The sequence below is a fragment of the Panthera tigris genome, chromosome B3 (assembly GCF_018350195.1).
Source record: "Panthera tigris isolate Pti1 chromosome B3, P.tigris_Pti1_mat1.1, whole genome shotgun sequence".
In the NCBI taxonomy this organism is placed as follows: Eukaryota; Metazoa; Chordata; class Mammalia; order Carnivora; family Felidae; genus Panthera; species Panthera tigris.
Genome location: NC_056665.1, coordinates 24,820,914 through 24,847,583, shown reverse-complemented (window position 1 = coordinate 24,847,583; position 26,670 = coordinate 24,820,914). Strand labels below are relative to the sequence as shown.

Below are 26,670 nucleotides of genomic sequence, written 5' to 3'. Positions count from 1 at the left end.
ACCAAACTGGCTGTTTTGCAGTGCAACACAGAATTCTTCCTACTACCATAGATATAAAAGCCACAGGGGGTCTGGGTTGCCTGTAAAGTATCAGAAAGAAGAGTCAGATACTGCATGAATATCACTGAAAATGCAATGTGAACGTTACAATGCCTGCAGTCTGAGATCAGTGCAGGAGAGCCAGGCTTACCACATAAGTCTGGGGGTCCACGGGTATACTTTCTAGGACAGCACCAAATCCACTCTTCCTAGGTGCCCCCAGCTCTTTGGTGCTTGTCTGCTTTGGGTTTGAATTCTTTCTACCATCCTGGCCCCTCCATCAGAATGCAGATGTATCGCAGCATTCACAAAGAGCCAATTCCTACAGACCCTGACATTGGTTCTCAGTGACTGTCCAGCTACTGGTGTAGTGGGAATCTGTAAGGGAGAAATCATGTAAGAATCAGGAGCAAGGTCTTACCTCAAGTGGCAGAGGAGATGTATGTCTTCAAGTCTAGAGGAGGGAGGGAATGAGGCAGGGCAGTCCCCGCTTCTCTGCAGGGCTGTCTGGGCTCTTCCCAGGCCCTGCTGTGGGTGTTCCCATACAGAAACAGCTCAGTGTGACCACCTGTGTGATTTCACACTCATCCAGGGCACCCAGAATGCCAAGCTGCCTGGCCTGCCTCTTTTCCATTGATTCTGTTTTGACAAGTGTTTGGGCACAGCCCCTGCATACTGCTCCTTTGCCTTCTTCCCCTCTCCTCTCTGGAGAACTGAAGTTCTTTATGATTATTATTTTAATTCCAAAGCCCCTTAGACAGATGCCTCTGGTCAAGGAACAGCCAGCGTCTGGAATAATGTTGTTATCATGTTCTAAAAATGCTATCATGATATCAGGAGTAAATGGTAGTCACAATTAAGATGTCATTTTTTGAGTGTCTTTTTTCCAGGAAATTTAAATTCCTAAAGCAAAGTCATCTAGGGCAGGATTTTCCCTCTCTCTCTCTCTTTTTTTATTCATTATTGCTCCCTTTAAGGAGCCTTTTTAGACATTTTTTAAATTACTCCCCCATGACATTTTAATGCCACAGATAGGCTATATATATATATATATATATATATATATATATATATATATATATACTGTATATATATCTGTGCTTTATGCTATACCTAAATATGTTTTAAATATATAATTAAAATTATGTCTGGGCTTTCTAAATTTTTTTTAACATTTATTCATTTTTGAGAGACAGAGCACAAGCGGGAGAGGGGCAGAGAGAGAGGGAGACACAGAATCGGAAGCAAGTCCAGGCTCTGAGCTGTCAGCACAGAGCCCAACGCAGGGCTCAAACTCACAAACTGTGAGATCATGACCCGAGCCGAAGTCGGGCGCTCAACCGACTGAGCCACCCAGGCACCCCATGTCTGGGCTTTTTTTGCCCCACAACCAGTGTTTTAGACCCATGGGGGCGCTATCTTTATGGAGAACACATGTCTAAGAGGTGAAAGTGTTTCTGCCAGGTCCAGTTTGTCCAGGGCCTGACTCAGATAGTAGACAGCCTTCCCCAAACCAGGAGCCTCACCACTGATAAATGGAGTTGCCAGATTTAGCACACAAAATATATTGAATGCCCAGTTAATTTAAGTTTCAGATAAACAACATAATATTTTTAGTAAAAGTATGTATTTTTTTTAAGTTTATTTATTTTGAAAGAGAGAATATGTGCACACAGTGGGGGAAGGAGCAGAGAAAGAGGGAGAGAGAGAATTCTGAGCCCCATGCAGGGTTCAATCTCACGAACCACTGTGAGATCATGACCTGAGCCAAGATCAATAATTGGACTTTTAACTGACTGAGCCACTTGGATGCCCCAGTAAAAGTATGTCTTATGTGCTATTTATGCATCTTATATTCTATCTGGTAGTACTACTGGCATTTTGGGGGTAGAAACTGCACTTTCTGCTAAAGTACAATTTTTTGCAAACTGGAAGAATATGTACCTTCATTTATGTGTACCTCCTGGACCAAAGGGATACCAGATCACTAATAAAGTTTTGTTTATATGAGCTCATTTCAACAAAGGTCATTAGTAAGAGTCAAAAATATGATGTGGTTCTTTTTAAAATAACAAAGCAGCTTTTACCTTAAATTTTATGTGAAAAGTGTATACTATTTACAAGTGAAGAAATAGACATGGGATGAATCTAGTGGTACCGAGGTTTCACAGGAGATTGTTGGAGTAAATCATGGGGTAGGATGCTCTTGTGACATTCCTGCTTAGTGAATTGCAACAAAATGCAATTCCAAATGCAGACAGCTAGAACACTGCATAAAGGTGAAGACAACTTCTTTCTCACTGGCCCTGAAACACAGTCATAATATACTTTTATCATGCACAAACTAAAGTGCTTTATGATTTCCCACTCATAATTGGTGACCCAAGAAAATGTTAAGAGTTACAAAAGTGTGTGTCACCTTGTCATGGATGCCACAAGTTGGGTGAGGCTCAAAGTCAGCACTTCCGTAGTTCAGTAATAAGCAATAAGTATGCTCAGCTGTGTCTACAGGAAACAGAAAAGGGTGGATGTTTGGAGAGGTCTCACATGTAGACAGCTAGTTTCTTAGCTTTTTCTTTTTAACTGTGGTAAAAAACAAACCCCACATAACATAAAATTTACCGTCTTAATAAGTATACAGTTCACTAGTGTAAAATAGGTTCACATTGCTCTGCATCCTTTGAACAACCCCTTTGTCTCCTCTATGCTCCTTTCTGTGTCTGTGAACGTGACTACTTTCAGACCTTAAAAATGTGGCCATTTTCATGGGAGGCTTGCCTGGAAGCTGGGTGAGAAGAGCTTCCAGGCTAGAACATCTAGAGTGGTGCTGACCTCTCCTCTGTGTCAGCTATATGTGTAGAGCTGTTTCAACACCGTGCAAAGCTACCTGAGGTTTATGGAGTGGTCCAGGGCAGTCTGCTGGACTCTGTTCTTACTCATCCATGTTTCTGCTTCTATTCCAACCTAGATGACGCCAGAGGAAGGCATCAAAAGAAAATCCGAAGCAAGACTCAGAATTACCTCAACCTGTACGCAGTGGAAGGTCTGCGCACTTTGTGCATTGCCAAAAGGGTGAGTGGGTGCCCCCTCCACAAGTGCACGTGCTGACCACTGCCCCAACAGTGCTCAGCACCTGCATTGGATTCATCAGTGTGTCTCATGTAGGTTCTGAGTGAAGAAGAGTATGCCTGTTGGTTGCAAAGTCATTTAGAAGCAGAATCCTCCCTGGACAATCGTGAAGAGCTTCTCTTCCAGTCTGCCATTCGCCTGGAAACAAATTTGCATCTGTTGGGTAATTATGCACATGAATATGCGTTGCACTGAGCAGTATGAAATTTGCAGAGACAGTTCTGGATGGTGAGGTGACATGGCTCCAGTCTTTGGAAGCTCTTCACATGCTGGCCTTGATTAAGGAATTGCCTGGCCTGATGCTAGCATGGCTCCCAGGACCAACCATCCTTGATTGAACATTCACACCATGTCCCGTTTCTTGATGTTCCATGTACTGTCCCACTAGACACCCAGTGACAACACCTGACTTGCCTTCCCTTAAACACTGCTTTCTCACAGAAATAGAGATGAGGAACAAGGCTTCTCAACAATTGATGCTTATTGAGTCTACCTCCTACCCCTAAGACAAAAAGAAACTGTTGGACTCCAGAAATGGCTGCACTTTATGTCTTATGAATGTTTCATGGATTCAATTTGGTTGAAAAAGAAAATGAGCTCATTTTTTACTAAAATGTGCTCATATTTGCTACTGTGTTCATATTAGTATTTATAAGAGTATTTATTTTAATATTTAAAATATTTAATATTAAATTTGTATTAAATTAGCTGAGTCTTTGTATACATGCTCTCTGTGACTGCACCATTTGTAATCATGCTGTATATACACACACTACATCCTGTGGTGCTAGTAGTCAGATGGTATACCTGGGGCATGGAGAAACTGGAGTTCATCTCTTCATTCAATACAGAGAGGCTGTAATTCATTTGCCCTTGTTCCCTGGACAAAGGAATTGGGCTACCTACATATCTATATATACATACCTAATATAATATTTAATTAATCTTAATAATATATTTAATAGCATAACATACATACTTTATATAATATCCTTTTTCTGCCTGTGGTATCCTATAAGGGGGCATGCACTGCACAAAAAAGGCCCAAGATCCAGAGGCCCAGAGACATCATGAGCAGTATCCCTGGGAGTGATTAAATGAAAACACTTGGAAACAGTTTTTTCTAGTCTGCCAGGTTTTGATTTACTGAGCTAGGACTGTTCACATCTATAACATGCTTCTCCAAAAGAGATGAGACCCTTTGGCAAGGCAGGGGATCCTGCTTGTCCTCTTGGCCTGAGGACAGGTGTGCCTGTCTAAGTTCTCTGACCCTTCACTGTGGGACACTCTCCCTGGAGAGCTCTGACTCTTGAGTGGAGTAAAATTTGCCTCCCCAGTTTCTTCTTCCAGTGGACACTTGTCCTACCCTCTGGAGCAACACAGATAAAATCTCTTCCCCTTCCAAGAAGGTAAGACCTTAACTATTTGAGGACTTGGCTGTGAGCCCCTAGTCTGTCCCTTCACCTATACTATTTCACTCCTACCTTTCCTTTTTTCAGAGGCTAGGAGCCTTGGCTTGGTTGTTCAGTCCTGGCTTTGTCATTTACTGGCCATGAGAGCCTGGGCATGTGACTCTGTCTTTTGACATCCCAGTTTCCTTCTGCTGGGTGATAATTCTCTGGGGTGAACAGAAGGGCTGCAGTGGAGCACTGAGTGAGAAACAGGCACAGGATCCAGTACTTAACCGCATGTGGTGATGTGTCTTTAAGTTATTGAATGCTTTTTGTAGGTCAATTATACCTTGACTCCACCCTCCTCGCATCTGCCAACTCATCTGTTTTAGGAAGAGAAAAGGAAGTGGTGTCTATCTTAATCATTTCAGGCTGCCATAACAAAATAACACAGACTGGACAGCTCAAATAACAGACATTGCTTTCTCATAGTTATGGAGACTGAAGTCCCATATCAAAGTACTGGCCATTTTGGTTCCTTAAAGGGCTGTCTTGCTGGTTTCCAGATGACTGTCCTCCTTCTGTATCCGTAAATGGTAGAGAGAGATCATCTCTCCTGTGTTCCTTATTATAAGTGCACTAACCCCATTCATGAGTGTTCCACTCTGATGACCTAATCACCTCCCTAAGGCACCACCTCCTAATGCCATCACCCTGAGGGTTAGGGCTTCAACCTATGAATTTTGGGAGTAGTGGTACACATTCAGCCCATAGCAGCTTCTTATCACAGGGATGAGTATGGCATAAAAGAGAAAGGTAGGGCTGATGAGGGGCCCTCAGTCAACGTTGTACTTTAAGAGGGGAGATAGAGACAATCTCATTATGTTGGCAACAGGAACAAAACTGAGGCTGACCTGGAGAGCATCTTTTGGCACTGAGTAGATTTGTTCCAATATACAGAGGCCTACCTAGGGAAAGCCACCGCTTATTACTTACATTTATGGGGACAGTACCTTCTGGATAACGTTGCTTTCAAGAAATAATGGCTTGTGTGGTCTGTGTAGACAGATAATGGTAAGCATTGCTGAGAGCAAATATTGTGGATGTCATTCACCAGAAATTTTACATGGAATGGATAATTTTTAAAGTTTTTTCATCCTTCAGAATATGGTCATTATAAACATTTCCCACAAGATTTGTTTCCACATTATCTATTAAGTTAAAAATTAGCTGCATGTTAGAAAACATTGGAAGTGCTTTGTTGTTGGCAAATGAACAGAGAATTGTGTTTAGTGCCTCAGTTATTCTGACTTATTCTTGACTGTGTCAATCGAGGGAGTTATTGAAAGGGTTTACCACTGTCCTGAAATGATGAATTATCAAAGACTGCTTCCACATGAGACCAGCCTCAAGCTGCTCCCAGTCTATGGGATCATGCCAGCATCTTTGGTGTGTTGGTGATGGCATGCATTCGTACCCCATCAGGGTCTGAGGGCATGTGAGGAGGGGGATCACATACACTGTTGCACATTTGACCAGGTGCTACTGGGATTGAAGACCGCCTGCAGGATGGAGTCCCAGAGACCATTGCTAAATTGCGTCAAGCAGGCCTGCAGATTTGGGTTCTCACCGGTGACAAACAAGAAACCGCTATTAACATTGCATATGCCTGCAAACTGCTGGACCATGATGAGGAAGTCATCACCCTGAATGCTGAGTCCCAGGTGTGTATGTTTCCAGGAGCCTGTGTTCTACCTGGGACAGCTTCATACCCAACTAGCCCCCACAGCAATAGGAATGTTTTCAATTTCTGACAACTGCTATGAGAGGCCTTTGCCCTCTACCTCTCTGTTTATACCTGTGTTGTGTTTCTGGCACTTAGAATGTTTTTGTCATTGCCTAGGAAGGTGTGGAATTTGCTGGAATTTCTTAATTTCAAAGGGACATACATCTGGACTTTACAAATGCAAAGTTCAACTTGTTTTCCCTGACCTGTCCATGTCAACAATGTTGGAGAAGTCTTTTATGAAGTCAATGAGCCAGGGAACCAGTCCATTCAGCACTGATGTACTCAGGACAGGATGGGTTGTCTCATTGATGCCCCACTGTGCACTGAGGGTTTTGATCCAATCACATTTATCTATTTAAATCATCAAGTATGTAGGGATTATCTACTTCTCATAAAGCCCTGGTATGGGCTCTGATTCCTTGAGTGAGATCCCACTTGAAACATCTTTTTGAACTGGATTATGAGGTCCAATTCATCAACTTTTTCTTTAAAAAAAATTTTTTTAATGTTTATTTTTGAGAGAGAGAGCATGCACGCACATGAGTGGGGGAGGGGAAGAGAGAGAGAGAGAGAAACAGAATCTGAAGCAGCCTCCAGGCTCTGAGCTGTCAGCACAGAGCCCAATGTGGGGCTTGAACTCACAAACTGAGATCATGACCTGAGCCAAAGTCTTGTCTCACTCACTTTTCTAAGTACAAGAGTTCCTTAATAAGCACTTACTGAACACAGCTGGATTTTCAGGGTATATTGCAGGAAATCGATTGCTTACCCAGTGGGCTTACTGTCTATAAAGGGCCAAGAACTACTTGCCTTCCCTGGAGTGTGTTTGTTTCTGGAAATAGTTGTCTTTCTTATGTCCCCTGACCCCTCAGGTTCCCCATTAAATGTTCCTATTCTTTCTGGAATTCAGGTACAGTTTTGAAAGGGCATTGTCAGTAAAAGCCTTTTGTATGCTTGTTAAAAAATTTATTTCCCTGGTCAACTGGAGACATTAGGGAAACACTGATAATTACACTTCCTTAGCGGATGATCATAACAAAGACTTTTAAAGGGCTTTGTACCTCAAGAAGAAACAAGAAGGGCTGAGTAAAGGCCTCAGAGAGCCAGGGAGAAGTACATATAAGGCTTCCTCGCCTAACCAGCCAGCAGTTTAGCCACATACATTCAGGCCTTCCAAAATGAAGATATTCTATCTAACCTCCACATAGTACAATGGGAAATAAAGTAGAATCTTATCAAAACCCTACAAGTTCATCCTCTTCAATGTGGAAAGTCTTCATCTTCAACTAACTTCCCAGTTTCAGGAGGGAGGCCTTCTGGGCAGAGCCTGCAGCCTGGTGCCCTTGAGATGATCAGACTCTGAGTGTCAAGGAAGGTAATCTGTGGCGCAGCTGAATGAATTGCACTGTCCTCTCATACCCATTTCAGGAGGCCTGTGAGGCCCTGCTAGACCAGTGCCTACACTACGTGCAGTCCAGGAGCCCCCGCATTGGCCCTGAGAAGACCACAGACAACGTGAGCGTGGGGTTCTCCCCTCTCTGCCCACCCTCCACGTCCACCACCTCTGGCCCCAGCCCGAGCCTCGTGATCGACGGGAGAAGTCTGGCCTATGCCCTTGAGAAAAACCTAGAAGACAAATTTCTCTTTCTCGCTAAGCAGTGCCGGTCAGTCCTTTGCTGTCGCTCGACACCTCTGCAGAAGAGTATGGTGGTGAAACTGGTCAGAAGCAAGCTCAAGGCCATGACCCTGGCCATAGGCAAGTATCCAGGCTAGCCAGGCAGGGCCCTGTGTAAATGAGTAGCCCACATCTTGTGCAGTTGCTTCCTGCATTTTCCACCCCTTCTATGCTCTCCTGTAAGACAGGGAAACACTCCCTTGCTCTTTTTCCTATTCTTAAAATCATACCTAATACAATAAAACAGACATCCTGTTTGAAATACAAAATGTAGATTTGAAAATTACAAACTATGGTAGCAACAGTTATAGCTATATATAGGAAGCCAGTAATACAATGATGGTTTAAGAAGACAGAACTTATATAGTGTTTCCTGCAAGACAGGAAACTAGAGATCAGCCATTCCAGGCAGCCTCGGCCACAGCAGAGCCCTGCATGCTAGCCATTACCCCAGAACACCTTAGAAAGAAGGCCCTTTGCAGGTGTTTCTGGTCACTGTGAGCCAACTGGAGTCCCAAGACTCCATAATGCTACAAGAGCCCAAAGACTTGATAGTGATCATAATTCCCACTGCCTCTTATCCTTTGAATTTTGCTGAATGTTCCAAGACAAGCATGTAATTAAATGAACCCATCATAAGCATGTGAATAGTTGCTAAATCTTATATCCTTTCTTTAAGGACTGTGCATCTAATGGTGGCTTTTCCTTGCAGACTGTTGGCCTGGAGAGCTTTCCAGGCTCCTATCCAGTGCTACCTGGTCCTCCCCTGTCTCCTCCCAGGGCACCATCCCCACCCACATATGGTTGGGGTCTGGTCTCCAACCAGGTTCAGGGACTCAGCAGCACCACTTGCTGGTGAGGGCTGGGAAAGACTGGGTAGCCTGGGGAAAAGAGTGATCTCTTTGACCCCCAGATCTCAAAAATTTTGGTCTCCCTGAATATAGAATGCATACCTAGGTGAGATTTAGTTTTGAAATAAAGGGTCCTCACTAATCAATAATATTTATAGTATTTTCTGCAAAAGGTCTGTGACAGCCCCCCTTGTTGATGTGGGGGTTACTACCCTCTCACATTAGGATAGGGTTGAGGTTAGTGTAGAGTCTGGGTCTGAGGTCGGGGGGCCTTAGTGTGGTTGTCATGGAGACAGCTCTGTACATCTTGAGGGCTGTGGTAACCACTAAGGGGAGTGAGATGAGCATAGATGTGTATACATGTTTAGCTGTGACTCCCTGGTCCAGGCTGTGGGAAGTCTCCATGGGTAGACCCCTTCCAAAGGAGGCTGTCTCAGTACCACCTTTGCCCCCATGTGTCTGGAGTGGCCTTCAGATCTCCCTGAGCAAGTTTTGTAGGTGCTGAGGAGTGTGCAGGCTGGGTGCAGGCTTCTCTGAGCAACTCTCAGCGGTGACATGAGGACCATACCTCCTGGTAAGGTTGGTGTAAGACACAAATGAGTAAACCACATTTTCAAAGCTTAATCACTGCCTGGATCAGTCACTGAATCACTGGTGTATGGTATTCATTTTTGAAAAATGGAGGTAGAGTCTTGGTTGGTTACAAAGAAAAGAAAAAACAAAATAGAATCTCAAAGGAAAAAGGGAAAGTAATGACCCATCAGAACTTTGGCTCATTTCTTTGACCATGAGTGAAAGCATTGATGGCACCTAGTCCCAGGTGTCTAGCAGTTAATAATGTAGAGAACATTATTACCTACCATATCTCACTTTGATTGGGACATTGTGGGAGAAGCTGCAAAGATTGTTACTACTTCACAGAATTTCAGTGTGACAAATATTGACTGATCACTCATGTTGGGCCAGCACAATAAAGAACAGGAAAATCATAGGACACAGATATCCTATAGCCACATTATGAATCACTCCAACTTGTATGTCTGCACTTTTTGCACATTTGAAACTTGGGAGGTACTCTGGGATTTGGGCCCTTCTATTGCCCCATTCCAAGAATGGCCATTGTCGCTTAGTGACAAAGACTTTAAGTCTCTGCTTGCTTTTCCCTGAAGATGATGAGACCTCTAACCTATGTTTTATGTTCCTAACCATTTTCTAACCATCAGCAGCTTGACTGAACAAATAGAAGTTCTTCTTTATTACATCTTTAAAGGGCCTAAGGGCAAGCACAATAGCTAATAAACTTGCTGGTAATCAGTGTACAAAAAGAACTCTACAGTTTGCTGGGCAGAATTTAACCTCCTTTGTTCAGTTCAGAAAGCCACTCCTGTTAGTATGAATTAGAATAGACTTGATTGATATATTCTACATGTGATAAAGGCTAGAGTTCAGTAAGTAATAATAATGGTGATGATACCATCTTTATTGTGCCAGACACCGCACCGTGTTAAGGGCTCTCTGTATAGGTATGTGAGCCAATAATGTAGAGCAAATACAAGTAAAATGGTTACCATGCGAGCCTGCTTTCTGAAACATCTTTTGATGTGACAGGAAGTTCCAAACCTCACACCATGTTTTTTTCTGACTGCTTAACTCAATTTCCTGGGCAAACTCTGTACTGCCTCTTCCTCACTCATCCCCATGACCCTTTCACAGGACTCAGCCCAATAGGGACCCCATGAAGATCCATCAAGCCATTTGATTCTGTGCACCTCAACTCAAATGATTCTTCCTGCCTGTGCTGTTTCTAGGAGATGGAGCCAATGATGTCAGCATGATCCAGGTGGCAGATGTGGGTGTGGGAATCTCGGGCCAGGAGGGCATGCAGGTAAAGACCAATCAGGACTGTCCTATGTGTCCAAGTGGCCCACTGACATACCTTGCTATGAACTTTGTCAAGTAAGCTAAAGGGTTGGCCTTTAATAAAACATGATGGTTGTAAGCCAGTAGTAGATGATAAGGTGGAAGATGGCTAGTCCTTCATGTTTATGAAGCAGTAAAAACTTTGCCTATGTCTATAAGTATATTTTTGTGAAATAAGTGGAACAGAGTAAGGCAAGGTGAGTCATCACCGCTGTGGCTATTTATGGCTCATCCTTGGAGGGCATGTTTTGCTGTTCCTTAACATTAGAGATAACCATTTGAAAAAATGAATCTGCTGTAGGACAGTTGGAACCTGGTATCATTATAAAAATTGAAAGTAGCCATCTTGACTCACATGAAAATTAGTCTGTGCCTTTTTCATTTGTCACTATGTTGGTTCTCAACATGTGATTTTTATGTTGAACAACTGAGTTAATTAAAAATAACTTTCTTCTGGATGTAGTATCACAACAATTTCCAACATTTGATTAACTTTGAATCATGACATTTTTTTTTAACTTGGTGGAGACTTTAGAGAACAATCTATCGTGTTTTCTTCTCCTAAAAATCCAGATGTTGGTCACCATTTAGTCATTGGTTGATTCATTCATTGATGCAATCAGTAATTATTCATTGAACACTTAATATGTGCCAGGTCTGTGCAGAACTCCTTAATTTCCTTACCTGAAATGCAAATAATAGTAAGTTGGAAAGTCCTGAGCTAGAAACATAGTAGTTCCCTCTTGGCCCAATCTCAGCACATGCCTTACTCTCCTGCTCTCATCTGACCTCAGTCACTGTGCTATGTTACTTGTGTGGTTTTAATTCTTCCATGAAACTAAAAATGCAGCCCAGGGTTGGTTCCATCCCTGCCTTTTAGTGCTGTGTGCCCAGGGGAAGAGGTTAGGGTGGTGAATTGATAAACATAATCATAATAGTTGGTTCATTTTGATGTTTTCATTATCGCCACCATTGCATCGGTTTTCTATAGTGAAAAGCTGACCAGGGCAGTGCCCATAAATAGTATATGCAAGAGAAATACACTAAGTAAATACATTTTGTGTGAAATATGGTCAGGTTTTTGGATGGGGAAGAGACTGAGCTGCCACCACTACTCACTTCCTCAAGGCAGGGGCCAGAGAGATCCATGACTGAAATCATGTGAGAAGTGATGGGAACAGCCAAGCCATAGGGCACATACTGAGACAAAGCTTTGAGTGGGCATAACTTCCAGGTAGGATGTTGCTGGACACTTTTGCATTTATTTAAAGCCACACTTCTTATTAAGGATGCATTAAGTAAGATGACAATAAGTCCTGATACCTTTTCTTACTGTTCTAAGTGCTCAGGTTCCCAGGGAATATTTACCCGCTTTCACTTTAGTCCAGTAAGTAAAGGTGAGCCCTTTGGAAGATAGACTTTGTGGGATGCTGTGGTAACAGTGACACTAGGCATCTGAGCAGATTGAGAATGAGTGAGAGTGTTTGGAGCTTCCCAGATTAGCCAACTGGGCATTTGTCTGGCCCAGTTACTTTAATTGTATAGAGCATGATGGGAGAAGCTATCCCAATTGGACAAAGGAGATCCTGCATCTCCAAGAAGCTTGGTCTTCATGGGGTCATCTAGTTCCCCATGTTTATTGATCACTTCATGGGGCCAAGCACTGACTCAGAACTCAGAATTCAAGGTGATCACAACCTCTACTATCCTGGCTCTCATGGGATGTCCAGAAAAAAGCTGGGAAGACAGATACATATTTTAAATGTTCACAAATAGTCACAATTGTAATAAATGCCATCAAAGAGAAACACTAGTTTCTGCATGGAGGATCTAACCTAGCTGGGATCCACCTTGACAGAGGGACAAACAGTGGGTTTGGGGCCTAGATTTGGAGGCAGGAAGGAGTGTCAGAAGTCTGGAGAGGAATACACAAAGCCCTCCAAACCCCAGTGATGACAGAAAGAGGTATAGAAACAGTATTTGCTTTGAAATCCTTAACTTTTGATTCAGAAAGCAGACATTCTAAGGCTTCTCACTTTTCTGTCATGTATAATTACATTATTCTGATCCACAGAAGACCACATCAAGTGTGATCTACTATTTTCTAGGAGTTATTTGACTATAGGGAAATAAATGAAGCAGACTGACATTTTTGTATAGAACAATCCTTCAAAGATAAGCAGAAATCTATCTTTTCCTGATATTTTCTTTAACTCTTTTTTCCCACATAGAAAAATACATTATATGGTGGGGTCTAAGTTATTCTGGGTACAAAAGATATAATTTTGATGGCATTTGTCTGGCCCAGTTTAATTGTATAGAGCATGATGCTGAGTGAAGTGAGAGGAAGCTTCCACCCCCAGTCATCTTTCCTGTCCATGGAGGAAACCTGCTTTCCCCCACTGTCTTCTGGGTGGAGTGGACACCCATTGCCCTTTAGTGGCTTTCTGGGACTGGATTATGTGAAGGCCTGCAGAGCCATAGGCTTGGCCTTGCTTATCACCTGTGGCTCCTGAGGAGAAGGACCCAAAACATACCTATCCGGATGGTCAACTGCCAGGATGCATACAAAAGGGGCAGCTTTGGTTCATCTCTGGGTTGAGATCCTAATATGAATAAAACATCAGAGAGTGGAGAATAGCAGAGAAGCTGTGTACATCTCTGGGCTTTTGTTTTTGTTTTTTGCTTGTTAAAAAAAGCATGGGAAAACAAAACCTTGTAAAAATCAATTACATATATTTTAAATCTTAAATGACTTCTATAAAGTGATATCCCTGAACTAGAGTGCTTGTTGAGATTGATTTTTTTTTTTTTTTAACTGAAGGAGATAATAAGGGAAATCCTGGTAAAGTGAGCCTTGGCCAGTCACATGTACATTTGTGTTTGAAACTGGATTTCTCCATGCATGTTTGCCTTGTATTTGAGGAAGATATGACAGACCTTAGGTGGAATAAGGTGTCAACAATAACAGGGACTTCTCTCCCTTTCAAGGCAGTGATGGCCAGTGACTTTGCAGTGCCGAGATTCCGATACCTTGAGAGACTCTTAATTGTTCATGGACATTGGTGCTATTCCCGACTTGCCAACATGGTGCTGTACTTCTTCTACAAAAATACAGTAGGTATTTGACACTTCTGGTTTCTAGAGTTTTTGAATTCAAAAAGCCTTAGCTGAGATTTATTGGACCATCACCTGAATGTGGCCCACTGGCCATCCCAAGGCTTCCTGTCGGTTCCATCCTCCTCAGCCTTTGTGAACTTCCCCCAGGCCTGGCCTGGGCTTGCACCCTATAGGCTCAGGAGTCTAACTCACAGGCACATGAGGGTAACTGCACCTGTAAGGGGGTAAGTTGTGGAAACAGGTGGATCAAACAAGAATGTCCACTTGTTTGCACAAGGTCACACAGCTAGTGAGTAGTCAAGGCAGCATTTAACCCCAGTTCATCTGGCTCCCAACTCTTAACCACTCTGTTAATGTGTTTCTCAGGAGCAGACTGCTGAGGTATCCACAGACAGGAGTCCTCTGATCATTGCTCACTCTAGAGCAGTCAGGAAATCCAGTGACAAGTAGGAGTGTATTGGCAGTCCTGGAATCAGAATGACAGGACTTAGTCATGCTGTGATTCCAATATTGAACAGCCTCTGTTAAAACATACCCACACTGGGCCAGTGTGCCAGTCCCCTAGTCAGAATGCAAGCTTAGGGCCCGAGGAACAGGGCCACCAGCAGGGTCTTGCCACACTGTCTTCTGTGCTGGCAGGGCAGACATGCCCCCTTCTGGCCAGCTCAGTCTGTAGTTGACGCTCCAGTTGGGTCATACCCAGGTTGGCTGATGACAGTTCTCTCTCCAGAGGCTCTAATCCAGGGCCTTTCTCCATTTCATGTTGATCCTAATGTTTAATTCTTAGTTCTTTTATTACTATGACCTTGGCAGACAAGCGTCTTTCTCCATAGCCCTCCAGAATGGATGCATGGCCATTTCTGAACCCTGCCCTTCTTGTAGGTGAGGGATAGACATTTTGCTAAGAAGTTGCTGAGTGGGTATGTGTTGCTCTTGTCTCTAATAGCTTGTGGCTGAATGTATAAACAGACAAAATAAACTCTTGGTGTAAGTGATCTTTCAGGGTAGTCCCACAAATCTATCACATTGGATACCACAATTCCAATGTCAAGGTCATCCTGTACTCTTCTGAAAAAGAATAAAATACACAATAAATGAAAAGATATATTTCTTATTTCTTTCCCATTAATTCCACTTAAAAATCATACTAAGTCTAAACTGCCACCGGTATGCCTCTTGTTCTTGTTTGTTCTGGAGATTTAGACCTACCTATCTTTCCCAACCCTCTTGCCCCCTCACCCTCATCCATTTTCAAAATGTCTTCTAGCAAAATGAATACAGATACTCAGGACCAGTCAGGGCATGTCTGATTGGTAGGTTGGGTCCTGGAAATTAATTCAGATTAGGTTCTGCCTAGGATTCTGTCCAAGGAAGTCTGTGCCATGCTAGCATTGCATCCCCAGAGCTGAGGTCTCCACGCATATAGTTGCAAATTTAGAGGTTCTCAGTTCCCAAAGAGGTGAATGGGTGCTTGAGTACAGATGAGTGGGGCTGGGCAGATGGAACCCTAGCTCTCTTTCTGTCATTAATTACTTATGCAATCTTGAGCAAGTTTTTTTGCTTCCTAGGGATTTTTCTGATTGTTTTCTAAAAGCAAAATATGAGAGTTGAGGTCTATTCTCTGTAATTCCTCATGAAAATTTCGCAGACTGAGGGGAAGAAATTCAACATTTTAGTTGCAAATGAGTGCCAGAGTGGCTACCTGAATGAGCACAGCCTTCTGCCTGCCGTAATGAATCTGTCCTCCTGGAGGGAATGAAAGAAGGAGGGGGTACTTGTCTTTATTCCACATAAGATGCAGGGCCTCTGTTAACAAGCACTTAATCTAGTTGAGAAGTGCAAGGAAAATCACCCTGCCTCCCAAAGTGAGAAAGTCATTAGTTTTAGGAGAGAAGGAAAGTTTCCATAGCAACAGTAGTTTGGGAAGAAGTCTTTTTGGTACTACAGGGGAAAAAAAAATCTCAATTATTTAAGTACTTTTCCTCCTCTTTCTCCTGACTCCAGTTGCTCATTGATGACTCAGTAGGCTGAGCCTATGGGGGTGGGTGAAAGTCAACAGTCGGAGTGAGAATGGAAGAAAGTCAATGAAAAATCCAAGTTTGTTAGTTTTCAGTGTGGAAGGGAAAAGTTGCATTAGGTCATAGACTGAAACAAGACTTGGAGGAAACGTGTCATTTCTTTCTGATCTTCAGAGCAAGCCATTTTCAGGTCCAGGAACCAAAGCTCAGAGAAGGTAAGTGACTGAGTCAAGGTCAGAAAGAGACAGTGACAGCTCCAGAACTAAAACCCAGGCCATTACCTGTGGTTCCCAGCAGAGAATGTTCTTCCACCATGTTCTATCCTGGGAGTGTCCATACCCTCCAGGCCCAGACCCACAAGTGGCTGAACAAGTTGGGTTTATTACTCATACAATGACCATAGTTAAGTCATTTAACATGCTGGACTTGAGTTTCCTTTTCTCTAAATGGTGTAAACACGCTGGCCCTGCTTGAGGCTAAGGAAATAACTGTACTGCAAACTGTACAAACCATAAGTGAGTACCTATAGTACTCACAAGGAGCTCTTGTGAGTACTTTAAATGCATAAGTTCATTAATCCTTACAACAACCCATAGCTAAGTACCATTGGGATGCCCATTTCATGGACAAGGACACTGAAGCAGAAAGGGGTTAAATGATCTGTGCCAAATTGATAAGTGTACAACTTATAAGTGTAAATGCTTTGCCATCACTAAATTGCCATGCTGTCATGTAAATACACTCAACCCACTGATGTTCAGTGATAGTGGGAAGAGATCCACCCAACTTCTACTGAGCATGGACTTGAAGAGGCTGTTCAAGCTCCCTGGTCTTCACTTTACTATTCGGCAAAGTGGGGGGTAGCTGTAAGAACCAGTGATAATAACTACAGCTCACCTGCCAGCAGAGTGCCTGGTGGATATCAGGACTTGGTCAAGGCACCAATGTTGGTAGCATTACCGACTTCTGCCATGTTCCTGTGTGTCCTCTTTGCCATGGGAATCAATGATTTCCCACTGTTCTTCATCAGAAAATGTTTGTGACTAAAGACAGCGGCAAGATCTGGGATGTAACACAAGTAGGTTTAGTTTACTATCACAGAGGAGAGGTGCTAGGGAAGAAGCTGCAATGGGTGAAGAACACAGCTGAACCTTTTGAAATGTGAGCAACCCTAGACCCTGCTGGACCTTTATGAGGAATTCTTCTACTCAGCTGGACTTTATCTCGGCTGGCCTTAGGAACAAGATATAAGGAATTTGTCCTGTGGAGTTAAGGGACTGTCAGGAAAGGCCTAACCAGCACTTTCATAAGTGCTCAGTAAATGCTTGTTCCATCCAATCTGCATTTCTCACAGGCTGGTACCAGTGTCCTCTCTCCATGGGCTCTGCTTGGGAATTCTCATCTCCCATTGCTGGTCCTTCATACTCAAAGAAATGAGGAGGGAGAGACAGAGCAACAATGTTACGGCTATCTTTGGAGGAAATTGTTGTCAATAAGTTTAATCTTGTTAGTCAAATTTTGCAAAACTCTTAGATCCCTTGGATGAGAATCTGCAGGGACAGCTAAGAATTGCTTATCCCCATTCTTCCTTTCTTGATTTCAGATGTTTGTGGGCCTCCTGTTTTGGTTCCAGTTTTACTGTGGCTTCTCTGCATCTGCTATGATTGACCAGTGGTATCTGATCTTCTTTAATCTGCTCTTCTCGTCACTTCCCCAGCTTGTGACTGGGGTGCTGGACAAGGATGTGCCAGCTGATGTGCTGCTGACTGAACCACAGCTCTACAAGAGTGGTCAGAACATGGAGGTAAGGGACCCTTCCTGTACCCGCTTCCTATCTTGGCCCTCCCACTCCCCATGTTCACCTTACAGAAAGTGCAAGTCTTCACACCTCCCTTTAACTGGACACCCTGGGAGAAATTGTTAAAATTGTGGAAAATGACCAGTGGGATGAAAAAATGGATTCTATCTACTTGATTGTGCCGTACATTAAGTAGAGTGAGGTTATTGGTTGGAGTGACAGTATACTGGTGTATGCATATGTCCAAACCCATCAAGATGTATATATTAAATGTGTGCAGGTTTTGTGTATCAATTTACCTCAATAAAGCTAAAAAAAAAAAAAAAAGAGGGAGCTTTAAAGAAAAAGTAGAGTGAGGTGAAAACTGTCTCTACACCAAGAATCTCCAGGAACTCAAGGAAAATCCACTTGGAGTTGAAGTCAGGGCCAGGTGGCTGACTCCTGAGCAGGGATTTTTCTTTTTTTTTTTTTTTTAATCTTTTTTTTTTAAACATTTATTTATCTTTGAGAGAGACAACACAAGCAGGGGAGGGGCAGAGGGAGAGGGAGACACAGAATCTGAAGCAGGCTCCAGGCTCTGAGCTGTCAGCACAGAGCCCAATGAGCTGTCAGCACAGAGCCCAATGCAGGGCTCAAACCCACAAACCATGAGATTGTGACCTAAGGCGAAGTCAGACACTTAACCCACTGAACCACCCAGATGCCCCAGAGCCGGGATTTTTCTAAAACAACCTCCTATCCCCCATCCACAGTGTGATTTATTTTGAATGGGACTTAACCAGAAGATAAACCCATGGAGAAAACATTGAGAGAATAAGTGAATTCAAACAGATATAAATACATGTTTACATCAATACACCACATAGATTGACTGCTAATTACCAGCTAGTCCTCCCAGCATTTAAAGCCCTCTAAAATTATAGAAAGTACCTAAATGTCCATCAACTGACAAATGGATAAAGACGATGTGGTTTATATATACAATGGAATACTACTTGGCAATGAGAAAGAATGAAATCTGGCCATTTGTAGCAATGTGGATGCAACTGGATAGTGTTATGCTAAGTGAAATAAGCCAGGCAGAGAAAGACAGATACCATATGTTTTCATTCATATGTGGGTCCTGAGAAACTCAACCGGGGGAAGGGGAAGGGGGGGAAAAAGTTACAGAAAGGGAAGGAGGCAAACCATAAGAGACTCTTAAATATTGAGAACAAACTGAGGGTTGATGGGGGTTTGGGGGGAAGGGAAGGTGGGTGATGGGCATTGAGGAGGTCACCTGTTGGGATGAGCACTGGGTGTTGTATGGAAACCAATTTGACAATAAATTTCATATAAAAATAAATAACTCAGGCCCTCTAAGTGCTTCTCTTTGCTAGTTGGAATCATCATATGTATGCATATGTATCCTCCCTATCTCTTACAACTACAACAGTCTCTAATTTAGAATTTGTTTACTTTTGAGTTGACTCCCCTGATCACCCTCATTGACACTGAGTTCCCTCTTAGGCAGCTGTGGGGGTGGGGAGGAGGAGAGGGGGTTGGGCTGCAGGGTAGGAGCTACTGAGGGTCTGGCCAATGAGGAGGGCCTTTGCTAGTTGCCTGTCAGTGGAGAAATTCCTGTGCTCAGCTGGGCCTCTTATCCTCAGCTCAGCCTCAGCTGAGGCTGGCCTAGGGAACCAGACACAGGGAGTTTGTCCTGTGGAACTAGGGAACTGAAGGAAGGGCCTAGCCAGCACTTTCTTAACTGCTCAGTAAATGCTCATTCAGTCCAATCTACATTTCCTGCAGGCCAGTACCAGCCCCAGTTGCTCAGGAACTCAGAGTCCAGTACACATTTTGTTCCCCAGTTAAGGAAAGCTTGATCAGTCCACATCAAGGTCATTTTTGCCCTCAGTGTACAGCTTTTTTTATTTAATTTTTTTAAATGTTTGTTTATTTTTGAGAGAGAAAGAGAGAGATAGCACCAGCAGGGGAGGGGCAGGGAGAGAGGGAGACACAGACTCTAAAGCAGGCTCCAGGCTCTCAGAGCCTGACATGGGGCTCAAACTCACGAACCATGAGATCATGACCTGAGCCGAAGTTGGACGCTTAACTGACTGAGCCACCCAGGTGCCCCAGTGTACAGCTTTTTTATTTTAACATTAAATACATCCATGATACAATTTTAAAAGACACTTTTAAGAAACATTCTAAGAGACCCACCAACAAAGGGTGCAAAACCCTGACAAAGTAGGAGTAGAAGGACTCAAGTTGGAGCAAGACGTCCAGAATTTGAGCTGCCGTGTCTACCCTAGGAAAATGCTCCCCATAGGCTTTAGAAAATGGTTTTATCTGTCTGTTGTTGGCCTAGAACTACTGTAGCTGGTCTTGTATACAGATGCTCTCAGTGATTGACTCAGTTGGATGCCTCTGCAGATGTTTGCGTTGTGTTTTTTCCTCAGCCCTCTGGGACCTCAAGCACCAAAAGTCCTGAATTAGCAAATTGCCCTAGGGTGATATCTATAGGCCCTGTAGCTACTGAAAAACATCATTTGAAGAGATGTACACTTCCCTGTAATCTGTGCTTGTTTTTGTGTCTCAGGAATATCGGCCACGTACCTTCTGGTTAAACATGGCTGATGCTGCCTTCCAGAGCCTGGTTTGCTTTTTCATTCCTTACCTGGTAAGTTGACACCTGGCAGCCTTTCTTATCAGCTTCATCCAGTGACCCACAGACACAGGACACTGCTGTCTTTCAGGCCTACTATGACTCAGACACAGATGTGTTTACCTGGGGGACCCCCATAACAGCAATCGCGCTGTTCACCTTCCTCTTGCACCTTGGTATTGAAACCAAGACCTGGGTAAGTGCTGTGGACATGATCCCAAAGGGTGCTGATGCTGCGGGCCCCACACTCCCAGGCAGATTCCATGACATCTAGAAGGTTTCTGAGCAGACAGGTTACTACAAAGCTAGCCTCACTGTGGAGAAGGAAAACAAATATGTGGGCCTGCCATGTGTATGGAGCCCCTGGTGTGGGAACTGCTGCATCCTGACACAAACACTTCACCTGGGCAGCATTAAGCTCCTTCCTGCCCTCTCTCCCCTCCTCCTCTACCTCATGTCCCACCCCCTTTCCCCCTCTCCTTTCATTCATATCCCTGACTTCCATCTCCCTGTGTCCCAGCTGGTCCATAGATGCTGAAGGCAGCCTCATCAAGGCCTCCTGGCTGTCTGTGCCAAAGACCTGTGTTTTTGCTAAACCCTTAGAACATCTACCCGCTCACAGTTGACCAGTGCATTTTTATTGAAATAAAAGTCCTGTCTTTCTCTTTTCCCTTTAGACCTGGCTCAACTGGATAGCTTGTGGCTTCAGTATCCTTTTATTTTTCACTGTGGCTTTGATTTACAATGCTTCTTGTGCAACGTGTTATCCTCCATCCAATCCTTATTGGACTATGCAAACATTACTGGGCGACCCCGTATTTTACTTGACTTGTCTCATAGCACCTGTTGCTGCATTGCTTCCCAGGTGGGTATAAGGGACAGTGTCCCTCAAGTCCTAAGTGAGCTCTATAGCATTCTCAGGCTTTATATATCTCAGAATATATAAACATTCTCAGTGTTTTTACATTGTGCAAGTCTCAGAAAACTCAAAAGCTCTATTCACGGATAACTGTTTTTTATATGCTCTTTCCAGATTGTTTTTCAAAGCCATGCAGGGGAGCCTTTTCCCCACCCAACTTCAGCTGGGGCGCCAGATGGCCAAGAGGTCCCCCAAGAAACTCATTGCTCCCAAAGAGACCTTTGCTCAGGGACACCTCCCAGGAGAACCCAGAACTGAATCGTCTGAACAGAGGAGAATCAGTACCTCTGGATCTCTCTCCCGGGACTGCATCTCACAGGCATCTTGGCATATGCAGCGGCCAGCCTGCTCCCCAGAAGCTCGTGGGGAGCCCAATGTGGTTGACATGAATGTGCCTTTAAGGGAGGACATTCTGCTAGAAGGACTGAGCAGTCAGTCCCCAGGGTCCTCCATGCCAAGGGAGGCTATCCTGGAAGGGTATCCTGGGGACTCCAAGATGAAACCCACCAGCACCAGCAGGGCAGCCTCCCTGTCGTCCATTTTCAACCTGCCCAACTTCAGCTCATTCAACTGGATTTCCCCCCTCTCGCTGGTCAATGGGCTAGGAAGTGTCTTACAGTTCTCTCGAAGTAGTTTACAGATGGACAAGAGGGACAGTGAATTTTTGCCTAACCCGCCTCAGCCAGACCAGGATCTGTGTGGCTTAAATGGGCAGACCACCAACTATTTCTAGGAGCATCTTCCAGGGACTACAGCTGATGGCAGTAGCAGTGAAAACCTTGAAATGGCCTCTTTTTATATAACTTAGATGTTAATATTATTTATGTTTATTATTTTGCACAGAAGAGTTCTAGTGAGATGTATTTTATGTTTCCAAGGCTAACACAGGAAATGAAAGGTACCAAAAAGAAAATTTATTTTTTAAAAGTTCTAAGTAGAATATGTTGAAAAGGAAAATAAGAGATTTAACATATATAAAAATTTAAAGAAAAGAAACACTTGAAAAGTGTGTTTAGATTTATTTTTTCATCTCATTTTATAAGAAAATGCAATATGATTGAATTTCTTCAACATGCATGACCTTGGTTTTCCCCACTTGAAAATGTGTGTGTGAGCTCAGTGAATCCCAGGTGGGTATGGCCAGTAGTGAGGGGAGATGATGGGACAAGAATGCAGCTTCTCTGTCTTTGTCCTTGTTCCTTTGCCCTGCCTCCACCAACCTGGGAGAGCTGGGCTCTGCTTCACCCAGAAAAAGGAAAGAAAGAATTCATGCGTGGAGTTCATCCTAACATTGAAGTCTACTCAGGCATTCTGTAAAGATCACTTTATAGGTGTTGTAGGTATTACAGTCCCTATGTAGGGTTTTGCCTGTCAAAATCATAACAAGCAATAAAAACTTTCACTTTGCAAAGAGAATATGTCCTGTTGCCACTGTCGTGTGAAGTTATGAATATGTGACCTAACAACATGTTCTAAGTACCACAGGACACTTTTAGACACCATGCAGGATACAGCAGGGTGTCATGAAAGCTGCATACTGTAACACTAGGTTTACATCATGGCTCCCTGCACCAGGCTATCAGCACCTACCAGATCCTTCCTTCCAAGAGACTAGGCTTTTTAAGTGTGTATCTTTAGGCATTTATCTTACAAGTCATTATTTCTCTTACTCTAAACAGTGGGAAAAGGAGGAAAAAAATTTTAAATATCCAAGACCATTAATGATATATCATTTCCTCTTCAGAGACTTCTCTTTGCACTTTGCCATCAGTTGTGAGTCAGTTGCTCTGTTCAGCCTAGGGATGTGAAGTGAGCATCATGTGACCCTTGCTTAGGTGTCTTGTGGCTGGGTGTCCCTAAGAACAGCAAGGTACAAAAAGTGTGGAGGATCTCCGGAGCAAGCAGTTCCTGAGCATAGCATACCAGGAAGAATGGCTGGTTATCCATTGTGTGTGGCTCATTGAACAAGATAGAAGATGCACCCCATCTAGTTATATAGAAAGAAAAGGCAGGGTTCGATGTCTACAAGGCCAGAGACACATTGGGCTTTAGGACCATTGAACTCAGCACCTCAGACCTGGGGCTTTACACCATTCCTCCTGCCCTGAGCTTTCTGAGGTCAGTTTTGTCTTAAGGCTGACTCTGTTCATATTGATGACATGGCTGGAGCCATCCCACTGTCCAGAAGAGAGGCTGTTGCTCTCCACATTCTCCCAGAGTTCTGGGTTTCTTCAGCTCAAGCTGCACAGGTTGCAGTTGCTGTCAAATTGAGGGGGAATGACTGTAGCTTCTGGCTAGAGCTGGAAGAGAAGTCAGCTTCCTTCCAAGAACCTGAATTGCATGAGTGGACTCTCAGAGGAATATCTGGGTCCTGTTAGAGCGGGGAGAGAGAATGAGGAGTGGAAAGAGTTTCAGCAGCCAGAAGAACAAGAGGTGATACTGTCCCAATCCTCCCCCCTGCATGCCTAAGGGTGCCTCATCTGTTCTCATAGCAACACGTACAAAAGGAACTTAGGAAGATGCACAACACTGTGCTTTCCTGAGTTAGAGTAATGGTTGTTAGCACAAAGCACAAGAAGAACTATATGCACATTCCCCTGATTATCAGAGTTCAGAATGCTCCAGCTTCCAGATTTTCCTGCACTCACAATTGACCTTTCCCAAGGACTTCTCCATAGATAGTTCCTCTTGGAAAATGATATGATCCAGGAAGTGGCTTTGGGAATATGCATACCAAAACCATTTCAGAGAAATAAACATTGTAAAGGGCATTGTCCACTGCTCTGTAGGATGATGAACATTAAAAGAAGCCTACAATGATAATCCATCACAAGCAAGTTTGATCTCAAAATGAACATGGTATAGAGTTGAACTGCATGATTATCTCAAAAAAATCACTGGGAAATATATGTCACCCAATCCTAATTACAAATCTAAATTAAATAAGAAATCTGGCTTTCTAAGGCGACTTCTTCCCCTAGTGACAAAATGGCAAGATTAACTATTTGACATTATACACAGTGCCTACTTCAAACCTTAAATCAATTTTAACTTCTTGGAGGCCTCATCTTATGTCCTCTTCACCTTGTATTCTTACCACTAGCATATGGAACCTAGCTCTCAGGGACACCTTGGTGGCTCAGTCGGTTAAGCCTCCAACTTTGGCTCGGGTCATGATCTCGCAGTTGGTGAGTATGAGCCCTGCATTGGGCTCTGTGCTGACAGCTCAGAGCCTGGAGCCTGCTTTGGATTCTGTGTCTCCTTCTCTCTCTGCCCCAACCCCATTTGCACTCTGTCTCTCTCTCAAAAATAAATAAACATTTTAAAAAAATGTTTTAGAACCTAGCTCTTAGAATGTCTGATGAACCTAAGTAAATGTTAATTGTGAAAATACTGAAGGCATTCTTGTTAAAATCAGAGCTAAAGGAGAGTTGCTTGTTATAAACCATTATTGTTTAATATTTTCTGGAATTTCTGGTTAATGCAATAAGACATGAAGTTTTGAGAAGAATGGGTATTGGAATTAGAGACCAAATTATCATTACTTACTTACACATTATATGGTTATATGCCTAAAAAAATCTGAATTAAATAGTGCTCAGGGCTAATAGGAAGCAATAAATTGAGGAAAACAAACCCTATAGAGCATAACGGGGGAAGGAAAAGATCTAAGTCACCAACACTAACAAAAGTTAAAATACCAGGGGTGGGGTCAAGATGACAGAAGAGCATGGAAGTTGTTTTGTTTTGTTTTGTTTTTTTGCCTCTCTCATCCCTGAAATGCAGCTAGATCAACACCAAACCAGCTTGCACACCTAGAAGACTTACCTGAGGGTTAACACAACAATCTGCACAATTTGAACCACAGAACTTGGCAGGTACATGGCACAGAGAAAGAAGGAAGAGAGCCACGGAGGGTAGGGAGCTATTTTTTGCTTCCAGAGAGAGGCCAGTGATTGAGGAGAGTGCACGAAAGGCACTCCCTTGAAAGCAGCTGGAGAGAAAGAAACTGGAAACACCTGTAAGAGACTTAGAAAGGGAGAAAGGAAAAAGGAGAGGGTTTAAATACCATTAAGTCTCCATAAACAGGGGAGCACAGAGTCTGAAACTCCACAGCTCGATCCTGGTGGAGCTCTGATAGGAAGGACAAATCCCCAGGAGCAGACAGTGAGGTTGAGGGGTCCTTGGGCCACACAGTTAGGGACGGTTCCCCTGCTGAGAGGACATTTGGTATAGGCTGTGTGGTCTCCCTACAGTCAAAGGTCCCAGTGATCCCAGAGAACAGCCACATTTGCTGGTGTTAGAATAAGGACATTAAGGGTGAAGCCTGGTGCCAGATGTGTGTTGTGATTTACCATAATCCTGAAATGCTGCTGCTACACAAACACATGAATTTTTCTGGGGCAGGCTGCACCCAGCCACTGTCTCTGGGCATCAGCAGCAGGGTCACATGAACATTCCTAGGGTGGGGCTGGCACCCAGCCATTGCTTGGTGAGACCCTACCCCAAGGGTGTGAGTGGGTCAAAGCTGTAGGGCCCTCAGAAGTTAGGAGTTTGGAAACACAGTCTCATTGGAGATAAAAAGGGAGGTGCCTCCTGGCAGGCATACGGTTTGGTCATAGTGTAGAAGCGGGGAGTGGATGGAAGCCAGGTACAAAGGAGGGGTGCTTGATTGCTGGTGGGCAAGAGCACAGAGTTCTGATACAAAAGACTGGGTAGCTGGGTTATGACAGTTTCAGCCCTCTCATGCATGTGCATACATGTGTACACGTGCCACAAAAATCCACCCCAGTAAACTAAGCAGCTCCAACTAGTGAAGAATGGAGCCATTACACCAAGCCCCTCTAACTGTGCCAACCGTGACTAGAGGAACACCAAAATTCTCTCCACCTGCTTGGTTTGCAGACTATAAAGCATTTCAGAGTTTGATTTCCAGGAGAAACTAGATGTAATTTCAATCATATTTCATTCTGTTCACTAGTCCATCTATTCAATTTTTTTCTTTTTTTTATTCTTGAATACAGTAAGAAAAAAATTTATTTTTATTTTTTATTTATGTTTTCATAAAAAAGATTTTTAAATTTTTTACTATATTTTGTACTTCATTGTAAATTTTTTTAATTCTATTTACTTTCATTTCATTTTATTCTATTATATTCATTTTTTAAATTTTCAAGTATTTTTCTTTTTTGTTTCCTTTTTTTCCCTTTTCTTTTCTTTCCCTTTTTACTCTAGTTTATCAAGCTTTTTCAACAAACAGACTAAACAACACCTAGGATCTAGCATCATTTATTTGTTGTGTGTGTGTGTGTGTGTGTGTGTTGTTAAAATTTTTAAATATTTATTTATTTATTTTATATTCTTGATTCTT

The 26,670-nt window shown here is 43.2% G+C and overlaps 1 protein-coding gene across 3 annotated transcripts in view; it reads left to right on the top strand.

Moving 5' to 3' along the window:
• The window catches only part of ATP10A (ATPase phospholipid transporting 10A (putative)), a 184,672-nt gene extending 162,395 nt beyond the window's left edge, over positions 1 to 22,277 (top strand). Inside the window, exons 12-23 of one of the 3 annotated variants that reach the window (XM_042988300.1) lie at positions 3,008 to 3,111; positions 3,205 to 3,331; positions 6,099 to 6,283; positions 7,777 to 8,104; positions 10,683 to 10,759; positions 13,786 to 13,911; positions 17,536 to 17,736; positions 20,315 to 20,395; positions 20,472 to 20,576; positions 21,058 to 21,088; positions 21,221 to 21,245; positions 21,414 to 22,277. In XM_042988300.1, the coding sequence (XP_042844234.1) occupies positions 3,008 to 3,111; positions 3,205 to 3,331; positions 6,099 to 6,283; positions 7,777 to 8,104; positions 10,683 to 10,759; positions 13,786 to 13,911; positions 17,536 to 17,736; positions 20,315 to 20,395; positions 20,472 to 20,576; positions 21,058 to 21,088; positions 21,221 to 21,245; positions 21,414 to 22,032 (2,009 nt within the window). In that variant the 3' untranslated portion in view covers positions 22,033 to 22,277. Of the gene's footprint in view, positions 1 to 3,007; positions 3,112 to 3,204; positions 3,332 to 6,098; positions 6,284 to 7,776; positions 8,105 to 10,682; positions 10,760 to 13,785; positions 13,912 to 17,535; positions 17,737 to 20,314; positions 20,396 to 20,471; positions 20,577 to 21,057; positions 21,246 to 21,413 lie in introns of all 3 variants that reach the window. The other 2 variants (XM_042988301.1, XM_042988299.1) reach the window with 2 other exon arrangements.
• The last annotated feature ends 4,393 nt before the right edge of the window (positions 22,278 to 26,670 follow it).